The 15,336-nt window shown below is 46.9% G+C and overlaps 1 protein-coding gene across 1 annotated transcript; it reads left to right on the top strand.

Moving 5' to 3' along the window:
* The first annotated feature begins 2,299 nt into the window (after window positions 1–2,299).
* LOC135370973 (uncharacterized) lies at window positions 2,300–10,198 on the top strand. Its single transcript, XM_064604923.1, has 5 exons — window positions 2,300–2,799; window positions 4,793–5,054; window positions 8,125–8,482; window positions 8,633–8,941; window positions 9,599–10,198. Exons 1-5 carry the CDS (start codon window positions 2,520–2,522, stop codon window positions 10,115–10,117), a joined length of 1,728 nt encoding a protein of 575 aa, XP_064460993.1. The 5' UTR covers window positions 2,300–2,519; the 3' UTR covers window positions 10,118–10,198.
* The last annotated feature ends 5,138 nt before the right edge of the window (window positions 10,199–15,336 follow it).

The raw sequence follows: 15,336 nt of genomic DNA, 5'->3' as shown, positions 1-15,336 counted from the left end.
GCGTATGTGTAGTGGAATACACACGCTGGCCTTGTAATACATTGTTAGAGACCATGCCGCTTAGTTGGTGTAGAATCAGTGGACATGTATTTCATTGATTTATCCTTGAACGTGCCTTTCAATAATGAATTCCAGTGAAGCTCGCATGCATCCTGGGTGTTCCACGTTCAAGACAATATATGCAAAGAAGCATCGCGGCATCAAAGGACATCCGAACAGCTTCAAAGGGTATGGCTCGTTTCAAGGCAAGAAAAAAAGTGCTCTGACTGTAAAATGTCACCACCTGAATGTATGAACATTTGCCTAATGGTTGCGGCAGCACATTCCCCAGGACTCAAGTAATATGAAATAGAAAAGGACTTCTACTTAAAATCTGGAACCTCTATCCAAGTCTGAAAAAAAAAAGAAGAAGGAACAAATCATGTCAATCAGACAGTAACAAACATTATTTTACGCAAAGACAAGACTTTGTTGCACTACGAGAATGCCATGCACCTTCCATTGGTGTGAAAAAGAACACTTTCGTAAGGCTGCATACCACTAAATGAGACGCCGACTAATGCTGCCCAGTTCTGTATGGCGTAATTGTTATTGCATTCGGTCTCTCGTTTTGTGCCGATTAGATACGTCAGGAAAATACACAAACTTGTGAATATACGTACACTGCAGCGAGTTGTGAGTGCAAGATATAAGAAGGTGAGGACGAACCACAGCCTGGGGAATAAGAAGTCTGTGTTTATGTTGATTTTAGCCGGCATGTTTTTGCGATACGCATTCGTGAGCACTGTGCTATTTAAGTAACAATGTGTACAGGGTCAGTTGCTTACCTTCGGTGGTGCAAGCGCTGAAGAAGTACAAGGGCCCAAGTACCAGGGCCTGGCAGAACAAAAAAAGAAGTCCGATACGTGTCTGTCGCTGTCACCGTCGTTGGAAATTTGAAAAGGACAACGGGTCAACGGTCAACGTCACAGCCGTGGTGTCCTCTGGCGGGATGATTTCGGAGATAATACCTCTCTCTGTGACGCAAAGAGCGCTGGGCGAATACGGACGTTCTACCCTTTTCTGAAGTATACGGACGAACGTGGAATAAAGATACAGATGATTACACCGTCAAAAAACTGCTTTTCACACTGTTCCAGTGGAAACGAACGTTATGCACTGCTCGTAGGAAGCTGTGCAAACAGCATTAGTTCGCGTCTGTAGAGCGCCTGTTCAGTATCCTATAGTAATAAAGCAGTTTTTCTTGCGAGATAAAGAGGCTTTAACGCTTATGAGGTAATGCTTATGTCAAAGTATGTGAAAGTAACTTGCAAGCAATGAGCTACTCTTAAAATTGTTTAATACTATATCTTAAATGATTTTCAGGATTAGGTACTCTACTGTGTTACTTCTTGCCTGGCACTCATAGATCAAGTTGGGTATCACGTACAAGCCTGGTATCAATCGCTCTTACCTGTGCCACACACTCTTGTGATACCCACCACGATGCGGCAGTTCATGTAGGTTTACGCAACCATGAAACCGGAATCGGGACTGAATGTAGCTTTTGCTTTTGATTCGTTGTCTCAAAATCGCGGTGAAATTCAAAACAGACATTCAAACTAGAGCCCTGCATGGGCACGGACCCCGTCCCGACCCGCGGCTGGGACCGGCTTGTTATCGGCTGCTTCGGGCTGCGGCCGACAAAAGACGCCAGCACCATGTTTCAAACGCAAGCATGTTTCCGATAGTCAGGCTCGGCCAGGTCACGAAGGACTACGACTTCACGAAGGACTACTACTTCATGTCATCACGTGCTTGTGCCATTCCTGTGCATATACTTACAAAAACAAACAAAGAACACTGCATTATGCGTATGATTAGACTCTTTCGCGGACATTTAAAAGCCACTTCACATTGCTCCTGACTCCTCACGTATTTCACAATCACGTTCGCAAACCTTGTTTAGAGAGATAGATATTTAGAGGAGTAGTAGCTAACCTCCACAAAAACTTGATAGTGTAACAATGGCGCCCTTGACCGCTTGCGTTCTGGATTTAATTTGGGCTCGTATGCTGTTGCGGTGTTAAGCCTCCAGCACTTATATGTTTGTGGCCTTGTCTTCTGTTCTTATAAATTTACTTATAAATTTCTTTGATAAGCGCTACAAACACGCACGTAACGGCTGGAAATACTAGGGCAGGATCTCCTTGGGTTTTACATTGTGCATCAACTTCATCAACGCCCTTGCTTCTCGTCATCTTTTCATTGTCAGAATCGACTGGCTGAGCCACCGCGCCGGGCCGGGCCATTTTTCGATGCGCCCGGGCCTCGGGCCCGGAAAAGTCGACCCGTGCTCGGCTCCAACTTAAACACCGTATCGTTCCCCTTTGGAGCGAACAGTTATCGCCATCATTGTCGTGAGAAAGAAGTAGTTCTCGTGGTGTTGGTACGCTCGGGTGAAGAAGAAGAAGCAGGAAGGAACACGGAGCTAAGACAGCCTCTCTCTGCGTCCACGAAAGAACTAGTTGCGCGGAAGCATGGATGAATTATCCGTAGTGCCCAATTTGTCCTCGATGTCCGGCTTAGGTGGGGGTACGCAAGATGAGGGAGGTACCCTCACCTTTACGGAAGAAACTCCTGAGGAGCGTCGCGAGCGGAAGCGGCACTTTGTCCGTATGGGTTCCGTGGTTATCGTCGTGCTGCTCGTTTTGAACGTCCTGCTCCTTTATATCTACTTGACGTCCAAACCGAAAGTGATGGTCAAGAGGCACACAGAATATTTTGGACACGTCCGCGGTCTTCACGGCGAGCAGCCTGGTGAGCCATCCTTCATGAATACGCGTCTCTTAGGCCCTTAGGTCGCGTACATGACGTCACTTTGTGGCAGGGCGGATTCAGATCATGGGTTTGGGGACAGGACGGGACGGTCGGAGAGGGGAGAGAAGGAAATCGCATGCACTGGGTGGGTGCAGATAAAGTGGCCACCACATTTATGCACGTATGGTGTTCCCTGCTTACCGCATGAACTTCCGGTGGTGCGAGATGACCCATTTATTCGATGAAAACGAAACAAAAAAATCGTAGTAACCAAACTCCACCGAACAAAAAAGTTATCCATGCAAACCTTACTCTCCCTACGTTCCGGTTGTCCTATGCAGAAGTCAATATGACGGGCACGGCAAAGTTGCGTCTAGATACCGCTAGGCGTACTAGATCTCGTTTCGCTTCTGCACGGGTCGCATCTCAGCGGAAGGGCGCTGCAACTGTGCTGTACTGCCGTGCCCCATTGGAAATACACGGAGCGAAGTTAGCGTTGCTAACGATTTTATTGCGCAGAGTTTGGTTACCACGGCTCTTTCTCGACTTTCATCACATAAACACACCGTCGTGCGCCGCCTGAAGTTCGTACGGTATGCAGGATACGCGCTATTTGCGAAAATGTGGGGCTGTTTTATCTGCACCCACCCTGTATAAACTGAGTTTTTTTTTTGGGTGGGGCCAATCGCCCCCCCCTCTCTCTCTCTCTCTCTCTCTCTCTCTCTCTGGAACCGCCACTTCCTTGAGGACGCTCAAACGTCACTGATAGTGCCCCGACTAAGGGGAAGTCCAGTATTCAGCTTTGTACTTTGAAGTCAGTTGGCGATGAGTAAATCGTGCTACTTCAGGATGTCCTAATATAAACGATGTGCACGTTACAGAGGTACCTAATTATGTGTAGATTGTGATCGCTTAATCTGTGTTCTGGAAAACTGGGTTTGTCGCGTTACTCCTGCGGTGGGAAAGGTAAAACCGACCGAATTCAGTTACATAAGAACCTGGGAGTACACATGTGCCCGTGTGTCCCCCTGTCGTGCCAAACTGCTGCTCCCAAAAATCCCAATGTGCGGGGCTTATCACGAGTCTAATAACGTCATGACGAGGGCGTCAAACGCTCTTCCGTACATTCCAGTTGTGTGCCCTTACCGAAATTAGCCGTCGTAGTCTGCCCCATACTTTCGTGACACTCTTTAGTCCCGAGTAAAATGTCGTCAAACCAACGACCGCCACATTATACCCGTGTTATTTATGTTCAGGAATTCATAATTTCCTGTTAAATGCCCTTCTCGGAATCGAGTGATAATCTTAAATATCTACTTCGGGGTGAAATCAGATGATTTTGATAATTTGTTACCTTGTTTGTTTGTTTTTATATTTTTTTTTTCTTCTTTGCATAGCAAGCGGTCCGCAGTTCAGTGCACAGATTCGTCAAACGTGGTCCCGTGGTCCCGATGTAGTTTCAAGCACCATATACTGTAACATCCAATGGGCTTCGCACAGTTTATGGTTGCACTCGAATAATGCTCGTATCATACATGCTAAGTAGGCGATGCCTGACACAACGTGATAGGGTGATTTGAATGCCGGGAGAAATCGGGAATAATGCAAATTGGCCCTAAATTGATTCGGGAGCGAATAAGCGGTAAGAATCGGGTGTGACCCAAGAAAATCGGGCCCTATCGCGCTCGTCATTGTACGTTACAGTCACTTGCGAAAGTGTCGAATGACGATTTGCGATTCGAAACGCCATTCCCTGAAAAATGAATGCACGTAAGGGTATCATCCATTGTGGGACTTACTAGGGCTGTAGCCCTGCGAACACTGCACTCATAGGCACACACTCCCGATACATTTTACTGGAGGATCCCTATGGTACCAAGGGGCGAACTCCTGACGTCACCACAACATTTCCTCCTGTTTTATTCTTGCCCCTCCAAGCATGACCATACATATCTTATAAATTATCCGTGTAATGTTGCTTTTGTTCTCGTAGCCTCGAAGCAGACACTACCTGCCGTTGTGGAGTGCGACAGTCCTGGCTGTCAGTGGCTGCAGCAATACTTGCGAGGCATACCCAGAAAAGTCGAACCCTGTCAAGATTTCTACGCTCACGCGTGCGATGGCGTCGACGTGGATCTGATGACACGAGGAGTTGTCAAGTTCATGCAGGCGACCGGAGACGCCATCCTTAGGAGTGCTGCACGCTACGAAGAACGGCAGCATGCGTTAGTCTTTAATAACTGCATGCAAGCCAGGTGAAAACGCCGAAATATCTTTGTGCTTTCTTTTTGGAGTGCACACCCTAAAATCGGAACCACAGAAAGCGCTCGTGGCGAACCATTGTTAAAGGGAGACTCCGCACCAAAAAACGTATTGAGGTAACAGGAAGGGAGTTGCCTCAGGACAGAAGCCGACGATATTTCGAACAGAGACTGTTCTTCTTCTGGGCACCGTCCTCATCATTGGCATGGTATTTAAAGGGTTAGGTGTGACGTGTTTAAAGGTTCATGCGAATTGTGGGTCAACAGCCCGGAGGGAAGAAAGGCTCCGTACATGCTTCTACGGCCGGAGTGAATGGCTGCTTTGTTAGAGTGTGGAGGGGATTATGTGAACGTAGTGATCTAGGCTACAGACCGGTTACAGAAAAATGGAAGGTTCACGAACACGTGGACGAAACGGGACAACAAGCAAGAATTGGCAAGCATAGCGAAAGATATGGAGGTTAGCGGTTGCGTGGGGAAAATTCCAGAACGAGCAAAGGTTTTTTTTTTAATATTTGTAATACAAAGTTGTGGCATGCAATAAAGAAAGTAGAAAGCAATGGCCATGCAGAACATAACAGATGATAATGGAGGTAGAAGGGAAAAGCATATTTTTGAAGTGTTTCTAGGGTGCCTTGTGATTTGTTGATACCGGACGGGTGAAGAGCGTTGAACTTGTATATGAGATTGTATATGAGAATATGAGATTGTATATGAGATCACGTCTGTCACGTGTGGATCTAAACCCTGTTTCTAGAATATATAGTTTAATCTTGTCAAAATTGTGACCAGGAACGTTAGTGTTCGGCGACTGCTTTGGGGAGTTTGTTGGACGTGTCGGTTCTGTGTCCGGTAAGGCGGTTGTTCATTTGTTGGCCGGTTTCACCAATGCATTTAGTTGCCTCAGGACAGAAGGCGCCGATATTTCGAACAGAGACTGTTCTTCTTGTGGGCACCGTCCTCATCAACCGGCCAACAACCGCCTTACCGGACACGGAACCGACACGTCCAACAAACTCCCCAAAGCAGTCGCCGAACACTTTAACGTTCCTGGTCACAATTTTGACAACATTAAACTATATATTCTAGAAACCGGGTTTAGATCCACACGTGACAGACGTGATAGGGAGTCTTATCTCATATACAAGTTCAACGCTCTTCACCCGTCCGGTATCAACAAATCACAAATCATCTGTTATCTTCTGCATGGCCACTGCTTTCTACTTTCTTTATTGCATGCCACAACTTTGTATTACAAATATTTAAAAAAAAAACTTTGCTAGTTCTGGAATTTTCCCCACGTAACCACAAACCTCCTTATCTTTCGCTATGCTTGCCAATTCTTGCCTGTTGTCCCGTTTCGTCCACGTGTTCGTGAACCTCCAATTTTTCTGTAACCGGTCTGTAGCCTAGATCACTACGTTCACATAATCCCCTCCACACTCTAACAAAGCAGCCATTCACTCCGGCCGTAGAAGCCCGTACGGAACCTTTCTTCCCTCCGGGCTGTTGACCCACAATTCGCATGAACCTTTAAACACGTCACACCGAACCCTTTAAATACCATGCCAATGATGAGGACGGTGCCCAGAAGAAGAACAGTCTCTGTTCGAAATATCGGCGGCTTCTGTCCTGAGGCAACTCCCTTCCTACATCTCTACCGGTTCGCTGGATTTCTACCCATCTACGTATTGAGGTAATAGTACAACGTCAATCCGTACCATATAATACTTCAGTGAATACAGTTTATCATCCCCAAGTGGTGGTACAAAATGAATATTTTCTTTTGAGTGATTAGTGATTGATAGATAGTTATTGATTGATTTGAGTGATTTGAGGCGCTCCGGAAAAGCAGTCCAGCAAGGCTGGAGTTCACCTTACCTGTATTCCTCGTGTACGGCTTTGTGTGATTTTTTTTTTTTTTTACGTCTCGCGTGGACGAAATCGAGGAAACAGATGACTATAGTCATCCATGTGGAACGAGAAAGTTACAAAGCGCGTGCCCGAAAAACAGCTGGTGGCCCACACGAGACTCCCGGAGACGTCCAGCATGGTACAGGAGGCAGCAGAGGGAACCTTCAGAACTTTCGGTTTCGTTTTGAGCTACCCAGCCAAACCAATTTTAGTTGGAACTACGGCAGTGACGGCACTGTGACGTGCAAGTACAAATAGCTGCGTGGAGGGATGAATTTTCTAGAAGCCACCTACGCGCGACGGCGTTCTTTTAGTTTAGCTGTGATTGATGAGCCGTCCATGAAAGGGTCCTCGTCAGCCCAGTTCAATTTTCTGACATTTGTCGTCAGCGTATGCTTTCATACTTCTTAAGAGGCCAATAGGAGGTTGTCATGCGTGAACTGAACAACAATATCTCCCTCACTGCTCTCGTTCTTTTGAGTATATGCATGTAGAACCCCAGGACTGCAGGCTGCCTCAATAGGTGATTATCATGCGCGTTCAGCGTGCAAATTACCGCATTGTTCCGTGTTAGCTGATATTGATAAATCCGGATGTTAACCTCGAGAAACAAGTATGTGACACCATTGGTCAAGCGGTGGTTAATTTTGCTCTCGTAAGTGAATATATACTTGGGATTGCTATAAGCCCCAAGAATCAGCTTCATAAATCTGCAATTCATTCAAATGAATCCACCATTGAAATCATAATTGCCTATTACCAGAGCATGGCCGAGTACGTAAAAGCTTACCCCCCGTTGGTGGTAGCCAATGTCGTGCTGAAGACGGGAGGGGGGGGGGGTTATAGGTTCGAATCCTACTGCCGGCTGTACAGTCAGCTTTTTGGTGGGTTTTTGCAGGGAACTCTCCAGACTGTCCTCAGATTTCCCAGTGAAGTTAACCTATCAGGACACACATCAGTCCTCCCTGTTCCCAACTCGTTCCGGGTGTCCCCTCTCCGTCTGTATACGTCTGCACGCGGCACATAGCCACAGTTTCTTCGTGGCGCTAACACAGAATAAAAATATATATTTTTACGAAAATGTTTTCAGTCCTTGTAGATGATTCAACTCTTACAGTGCCATGGTTATAAACTGCTTCTATCCACTCAGGGACATAATGCCACGTGATCTGTGGCGGATTAAAGATGACGAGCCTTGTACGCTGGCATCCAAAGTCCCCTGGTACGCAGCTTCATTCCTGAAAGAGGGCGGCAACGTCTCTGATGACCTTCTGTGGATGTTGATCCACTCTCTGAGTCCCGGGTTGCGGGCTGCCCTCAATCGACCTCCCGCAGATCTCCCACGGCAGCATCATATGGCTGGAGCCGGATGGATGTACAGTGCGGCTCGCCGAGTTAAACACGTTGCACGATGCCACGCGGGCACATCGGGCGAGGCTCAATCTGGGGAGTTCTCCTACAGTGCCTTGTGGATTCTATTCTATTTTTCACCATTTCTGGGTGACGAGGTGAGGACCTTCAACGTGAGCTATGCGTGTCTCGCTTCTAATCCTACTAATCGACAAAAGCCCTAAGTCTAAGCCTAAGCCCTAAGTCTAACAGGCTGTTGTATATGTCAGTATTTATGCGATATTTAATTTTGCTCAATTATGACGCAGGGCGACGTCTTGATGAAGCACGTGTTTCGTGCCACCCCATTCCCTCGCCTTCAGATCTGCCTCCGCATCCTGGAGGACAACTTCCGGACGGCAACCGAGAAGGCTGCCTTCGCGGTCCTCACGGATATGTTTGACGACCCCAGAGGAACCGTGGGCCACGTCGTCTGGGAGGCTAAACAGGCATCTAGGAGCATGATGGCTACATTGTTGGGACAGTCAGTTGTGCACAGAGTAGACATCCTCGAATACCAGCTTCTGGGATCTCCACGGATAAGTAAAGCCACAGACTCCTCCTTGTTCTCTTCGCAGGTAAGACGTCCTGATGGTGCCCCGGGGAAAAGAATCAACAATTTAAAATTAAAATCTTCAAAAAATTTGTGCTACGTGTCGTTGAAGCGTCCCATGTTTTCCAGCTTACTCCGAATGCTACTTTCAGCACCAGATTTCTCGTTAGGCACGTGATTTTCGCGGATGACAACTTTTATTGCATGTATGTGGTGATTTTTCTATGCTTTGATTATCTGTCCTTTTCCTTCTGTACGTCCAAGCGCGCAGTGTGGCCAAGTACTGCTTTGGAAGAGTACGTTATAAGCGTAGCGTTCCACGTTGGTTATATGTAACCATATGGAAAAGTAATGGAATGCCTTCCTTGAAGTAGGTTTCCAATAGTACTTTGCATTCACGCTAAATATAACAAGCGGTCTCCGCAGTAATAAGGTGATTACGGCGTAATTATGTGCATTGGTGGTTCTTGACGGCTTCATGTGGTCAAGCTTAGTTTTAAGTTTTTATAGAATAGAAAAACTCGCTCATTCCAGTTTTTGTACTCACATTGGCGTTTGGCTCTACCGGGTCGCTAGCTGATTGTCGTCATAAAACCTCAATCATTATTTTCTTCTTCTGGGTCGCTTTTCGTTGTTTTCGGTGAGACATGAATACGAATAACGGGGCTGTTATCACACGCAGGTGGTGTATTCACCAGAATCCCACAGCTTGCTGATTCCGCCAGCGTTGCTGGGCAATATGTTGAACGTCACATCTGCCATCGAGCCCGTCTTTATCCCTTTGCTGGGCGACCCTATACTTCGCGCCCTGTTCCATGCGGCATCCTCTTGGCTCGACCGTTCTCCTATCGAGGACACAGCCGTCTGCTTGAGAGGACAGCTGGGCGGGAATCCTGAGCTGAGCAGCGAGATTGCTCTGCGGTTGTTCGCGTATCCGTCATTGTACCAGCTCTACAAACGCCGACTACAAGAGGAGATCGGACCGGGAGTGAAATTGTGCAGCGGCTACACCAACACGCAGTTGTACTTCGTGCTCTGGGCCTCGACACAATGCGGGGAATCGAGCTTAGCTGTTAATGGGCCATTTGCTAACATCGGACGCTTCGCTCGTAGCTTTAGCTGTGTGCCCGGACACAAAATGGTGGCGCCCATGCGATGCAGAGCAAATGAGGCTCTCATTTCAGCGGATGTTGACGGATGAATAGGAGTTGCTCACCACTGCGCGGCCATCCTTGCATAACGAAGAGCGATCTCCACGCGAATAAATACTTCGATACTGTCATTCCTGTCCTCCTGTCATTGCTGTGTTGCCTTCAGTGAATAGGGTATACTCTATTTCTGTTGCTCTTTACCAACGCCTGATTGATTTCGAAAATTTCTGGAATCGCGCGAAATCTATAACTTAGTTATAAAGGCAATATCATTTCTTTCTCTTTCACTTTCTCTTTCCGGTAAGTAATTTGTACTGTGTCGCCTCTGCTATCTGTTCCGGGGTCTTGCCCCCGGATCATCGGCCGACAAGACTGATTGCGGTGTTAGCAACGCTGTAACGTCGCCATACAATGCTGAATACGCACTTTCTCGTCTGTTGACTACCTGAATTTCCATCAAATTATGGACACGAACGCATTGTAACTCGATCCTGGGAACCACTCACGCGTGTACATAGTAGCGCCCCGTCCCCCCATTCGCGATTCGATACAGGTGTTAATGCGTCCTCGATGTGGATTCGCCCAGAACGACATTCACCACAGGGTCTGGACGCCATAGATTCCACTGCTGTCTAGCAAAACATGGAAAACAACAATGACGTGGCGTACGTTTAGGCCGTGTGCTCAGAGAGTAGTGCTTGCTCCATTGAAGAGCTAAGTCACATTGTCAAAATTGCTTGGCCAAATCCGGCCCACCAACGCTCTGCCCTCAAGGTACTTCTGACCTTTTCGGAGGCCATAGGACATCAGTCCTCACTGTCAGCCGGGCCGGCGAGAGAAAGTACGGGCACCAGGGATGAGTCATGCCCGAGCTCCCCTCCTCACGTCTCGATAATATAGTCTGATAATATAGTGTGTTTTTTTTATGTCTTTTAGTTTGTTTGTTTTGTCGTGGTTTCACGTGAGCAAATCAGTGTTTGAAAAGGTCACACTCCTGAATAAAGAGTCCTTATGAGATTATGTGTCATATTCAGCATCTATATCTCAGTTGTTCATTAATTTAATCAAGTTATAGGCGTAAATAACTACAAGTATGAATACGTGGAAAACAACGCTTCAGCGGTTCGGCTACCACTAGGAACGATGCTATCTGAGAAAATGGAGTAACGACGGAGCGGTATGGTGCTGCGGATGTGCTGCATAAAAAGGATAATCGCTGCAAGATCTAATAAAACGTATGTTCCTTCTGGCGATTTCGTCAGGTATTCCGCAGATGAATTAAAGGCTTGGTGTGCTAACACGCGTGCAAGTGCGGTGAAGTCATGAAAGAATTCAATCTCAACTCAGGCAGGGTGGTCTAGACACCATCTCCGATTTCTTTTGAAACAAAATATATGTTGTACCGCAACACGCATACACACAGGAGCAATAAATATTTTGGCTCTATGTGTTGTGGTCCGCCGGAGAAAAAAAAGAATCCGAAAGAAATTGACTCGGAGGCTGAACTTTGTGACGGAGCGACTTTGACATTTTATTCCTCGCCAGCGGACGGTCCCAAACCATCGATTTTTTTTTTTTTTTTCACAATATGTCAGGTACAGTGACTTTCAGCCAGCGCAAACGGCACGGGTCACTTCTGTTTTGATCTTCAATTAAAAATCACCAAATTTGCCACAAAATTCACATATTGTTCATATTTGTCTTCGCGCTGTACTCCTCCTACACATGCCATCGATATAAGTACCGGAGTGTAGGTCGAAGCGTGCTCTTTAAATCGATGTCAAATTTGCATGTCTGTACCTTGCCCCCTTTCGGCAAGGTGGTGTAGAGTGCAGCTATGCTCTCAAAAATGGGGTTTTTTGGACTCTCATTTCTCAAAAATCCCACCTCTGATTTCCTTCATGTTTTGTAGTTATATAGCACAGGCTATGTCCTACACATGTCCGCAAAATGGAAGGTTCGCTCTCGGCACAACTCGGGATTGCCCGAAACAAACGTTGAGTGCGGCGCACACGATGTACAGGGTGTGTGCAGAAAAACATGACCCGCATTTTTACATGTAACTCGTTGTCTACTTAGCCGATGAACTTCCGGTGGCGCACGACGGCGTATTTATGCGTGCGAAAGCTACAAAAAAATCCTGGAAGCCATACTCAGTGTTAAAAAATAAACAGAGCGCGAAAACATGGGCTTCCATGCATTAGAACAGGGCGGTCATGACAGTGCATGGTAGTGCATTTCCGTCTCAGGAGAGTTATGTGCAGGCACCGCTAGGGGTACTGCCGATGAGCATCCATGTGGGATGTGGGACATCGTTTCGATTTATGCACCGATAGCTCCCCTAGCGGTACTTGAACACAACTCTCCTACGTCCACCGTGTTGCCATTTCACATACACCCTGTTGTCCACCATGTTGCCCTATTCTGATGCACGGAAGCCGACGTTTTCGTGGTTCCGTTTATTTTTTAAGCTGAGTATGGCTTCCACAATTTTTCTGCAGATTTCGCACGCATAAATGCGCCATCGTGCGCCACCGGAAGTTCGTTAGTTACGTAGGCAACAAGCTATGTGCCTAAATGCGGGTCATGTTTTTCTGCACACACCCTGTACATCTCGACTGGGACGGGAGAGCCACGCCAGAAGGTTAACAGCATTGTTGGCGTCTGCTATTACCAACGTCTCCGGCCTTGAATGACAAAGCTCAGGATGCAGACCTACCGCAAATCCCGTCCTAGCAATATATTTTGAGTCTTCCCGACTCGTTTTCCCCACAGTCTAATCTCAGTGCCGTTCACGTGAAGTTCAGCGACGTTCTGAGTCGGTGAATTGTGTTTCCGACATGAACACTAAGTACAGTATAGATCGTGTGTACTGTGCCGACTATGCGTTGCTATGGCAGCCCACTTAAGCCAAAAAATCTAGAGGGCTACGCTTTTGTGTTTAGAAGCAAGTCCCCGGTATGTTTCTAAACATACCGGGGCCCAAAGACGGGAGAATGGAAGGCAGTGCGAGCGGCGGCCGGAATGCAGTTTTGCCACATGTGGACGAGAAAAGTATGAAAAAGGAAATCGGAGGTGGGGTTTTTGAGCAAGGAGAGTTCAAAAAACCCCATTTTGGTACACCGCCTTGCAGGAAAGGGGCAAGATACAGACATATGCAAATTTGACATCAGTTTAAAGAGCACGCTTCGACCTACACGCCGGTACTTCATATATCTCGATGGCGTCTACAGGAGCAGTACAGCACAAAGACAAATACGACAAAAATCTGAATTTTGTGACAACTTTTGCAATTTTTAATAGAAGATCAAAACAGAATTGAACCGCGCTCTTGACGCAGGCTGAAAGCCGTTGTGCCTGTTGCCTTGAACATGTTGTACCTTACAAAGCCTTGTACCTGTGTGTCGTAAGTTATATATAACGTCAAAGTCGCTCCGTCAGAAAGCTCCGACGCCGAGTCAATTTCTTTCGGATTCCTTTTTTCTTTTTCTTTTTTTTTTCTGGCGGACCACAACACATAGAGCCAAAATATTTATTGCCCCTGTGTGTATGCGTGTTGCGGTACAACATATATTTTTTTCAAGGAAATCGGTGATAGTGTCAGGACCACTCTGCCTGAGTTCAGACGGAATCACCCATTAGGGTTTTGCCTCCATGCACAATGTAGTAAATATTTCTTTTTTCCATAGCATGTGGCATGGGACACACCTCTGCCTCTCACAACTAATAAAGCAGAGTCCCCTATAAGTGCTTGAAGCTGCGTCTCTCACGAAGGTCATCCTCATGGAAATACGTAACAAGCATTATTGATTTAAGGCAAAGAAACAACTCGATAACACGAGGTACAGGCGCAGCTGTGCCCACAACAGATAATTTGGGAAAAAAAGAAAGGAAGTGTGGTGACATACACAGTGCTGCTCACACAATGAAGGAGAACACAGTGTGAATCGTGGCCATGGGTTTGTATTGGCAGCATAATCACTCCCCAGAAGAATGTTGCTTTTATAATGTCTACAGCTTCCTCTGGCAGGTAAAAGGAAGTAGCTGTCACCTTGAATATTTTCCAATATCATATATATATATATATATATCATATCCAATATAATTGCAGAAATGTTGGTTGTTGGCATATTTACCTTCTCCTTCTGGTGCAGTGTGCTGGAAGCAGTAGAGAACACATTTTAGCTACACATGTGCCAATATTTCGTCCTTATAAAATTTTGAAACCTTCACTTCTCTGCGGATATTCTCCTGAACCGGCTAGGTTAAACTTGCTCACAATTTTGCACACATCATCTGCACACTGCCGACAGTGGTATGGGCACCATGACTACATGGGCTGCTTGACAATCTGCTGTTGTGTTTATATGCAAAGCGGAGGCCGTAATTTGTCCTACAACTTTGTCGGCACAGAATACTGCTAGCAATATTTTCTTGTATGTCTCTGCGCGATATTTCTTCCTGTACGTTTATCGAATAACCAAGTCTGATATCCTAAAGACACGGTTTTGTTGCCACAATTACTCGCAGTCGACATATACAGCAGCAGGTCTGCACACGATTAGATGTTCCCGAATTAGTGACGTAGCTCACTGGATGATAATAATTACTGTCTGAGGGGGTGGTCCTAATTGCTAATTAATCAGTAATTTCATGGTGTCCAAGCCCATTGCGCGTTCCTGATATTAGTGGTCCGGGTTATTGAGCACTTTCTTCAGTGCACTGTCGCCAATGCTACCAATGTCCCTCCAGCCGCTCCCTGATTGGTCTCGTCCACGCCAAAGGGAGCTCACTGATTGGCGTTAACAGAGCCGTTTACAGAGAGACTTTGGCCATTAGGAGGAGCCTAACTTGAACCGCGTCAAACGATGTCACGGCTGAACGACCTCCCTCGGGAGAGGTTTTTCGCAGTAGCTTCCAGAAGGGGAGCCCGCTTTACTGACTTAACCGGCGGCACAGTCTCACACCCGCACCGCCTAGTGCGTGCCTGGGGGGGGGGGGGGGGCGTCCCCCCAAGACCCCCCCAATCTGTGAAACCTAAACTGACCTAACCTCACTAAAGTGAGGTGAGCGCCTTCTGGAAGCTACTGCAAAAAACCAAAACCACCTCCCTCGACTCGCTCTGTTGTTGTCCAGTCGCCAACCGGTCGCCGACGCCATGTTGATGCAAGGCGTTGTTGACGATGCAAGGGTGGAAGACACGTGCGTGGGCGTAGCGTCCTTCGAGAACCCTTCGTCCTTGAAACGTTTCAGTTTGGTAACGAAGCCC

Source organism: Ornithodoros turicata, chromosome 10 (assembly GCF_037126465.1).
Source record: "Ornithodoros turicata isolate Travis chromosome 10, ASM3712646v1, whole genome shotgun sequence".
NCBI classification, from domain to species: domain Eukaryota; kingdom Metazoa; phylum Arthropoda; class Arachnida; order Ixodida; family Argasidae; genus Ornithodoros; species Ornithodoros turicata.
The sequence above is the reverse complement of the archived record's forward strand: the minus strand, read 5'-3'. Positions and strand labels throughout refer to the sequence as shown.

Excerpts from the sequence above, each read along its gene's own strand:
- LOC135370973 (XM_064604923.1), top strand. The coding sequence starts at position 2,520 with ATGGATGAATTATCCGTAGTGCCCAATTTGTCCTCGATGTCCGGCTTA. Across the intron at positions 2,800-4,792 it reads TCTTCACGGCGAGCAGCCTG|CCTCGAAGCAGACACTACCT; the intron begins GTGAGCCATCCT and ends TTGTTCTCGTAG. Across the intron at positions 8,942-9,598 it reads CCTCCTTGTTCTCTTCGCAG|GTGGTGTATTCACCAGAATC; the intron begins GTAAGACGTCCT and ends TATCACACGCAG.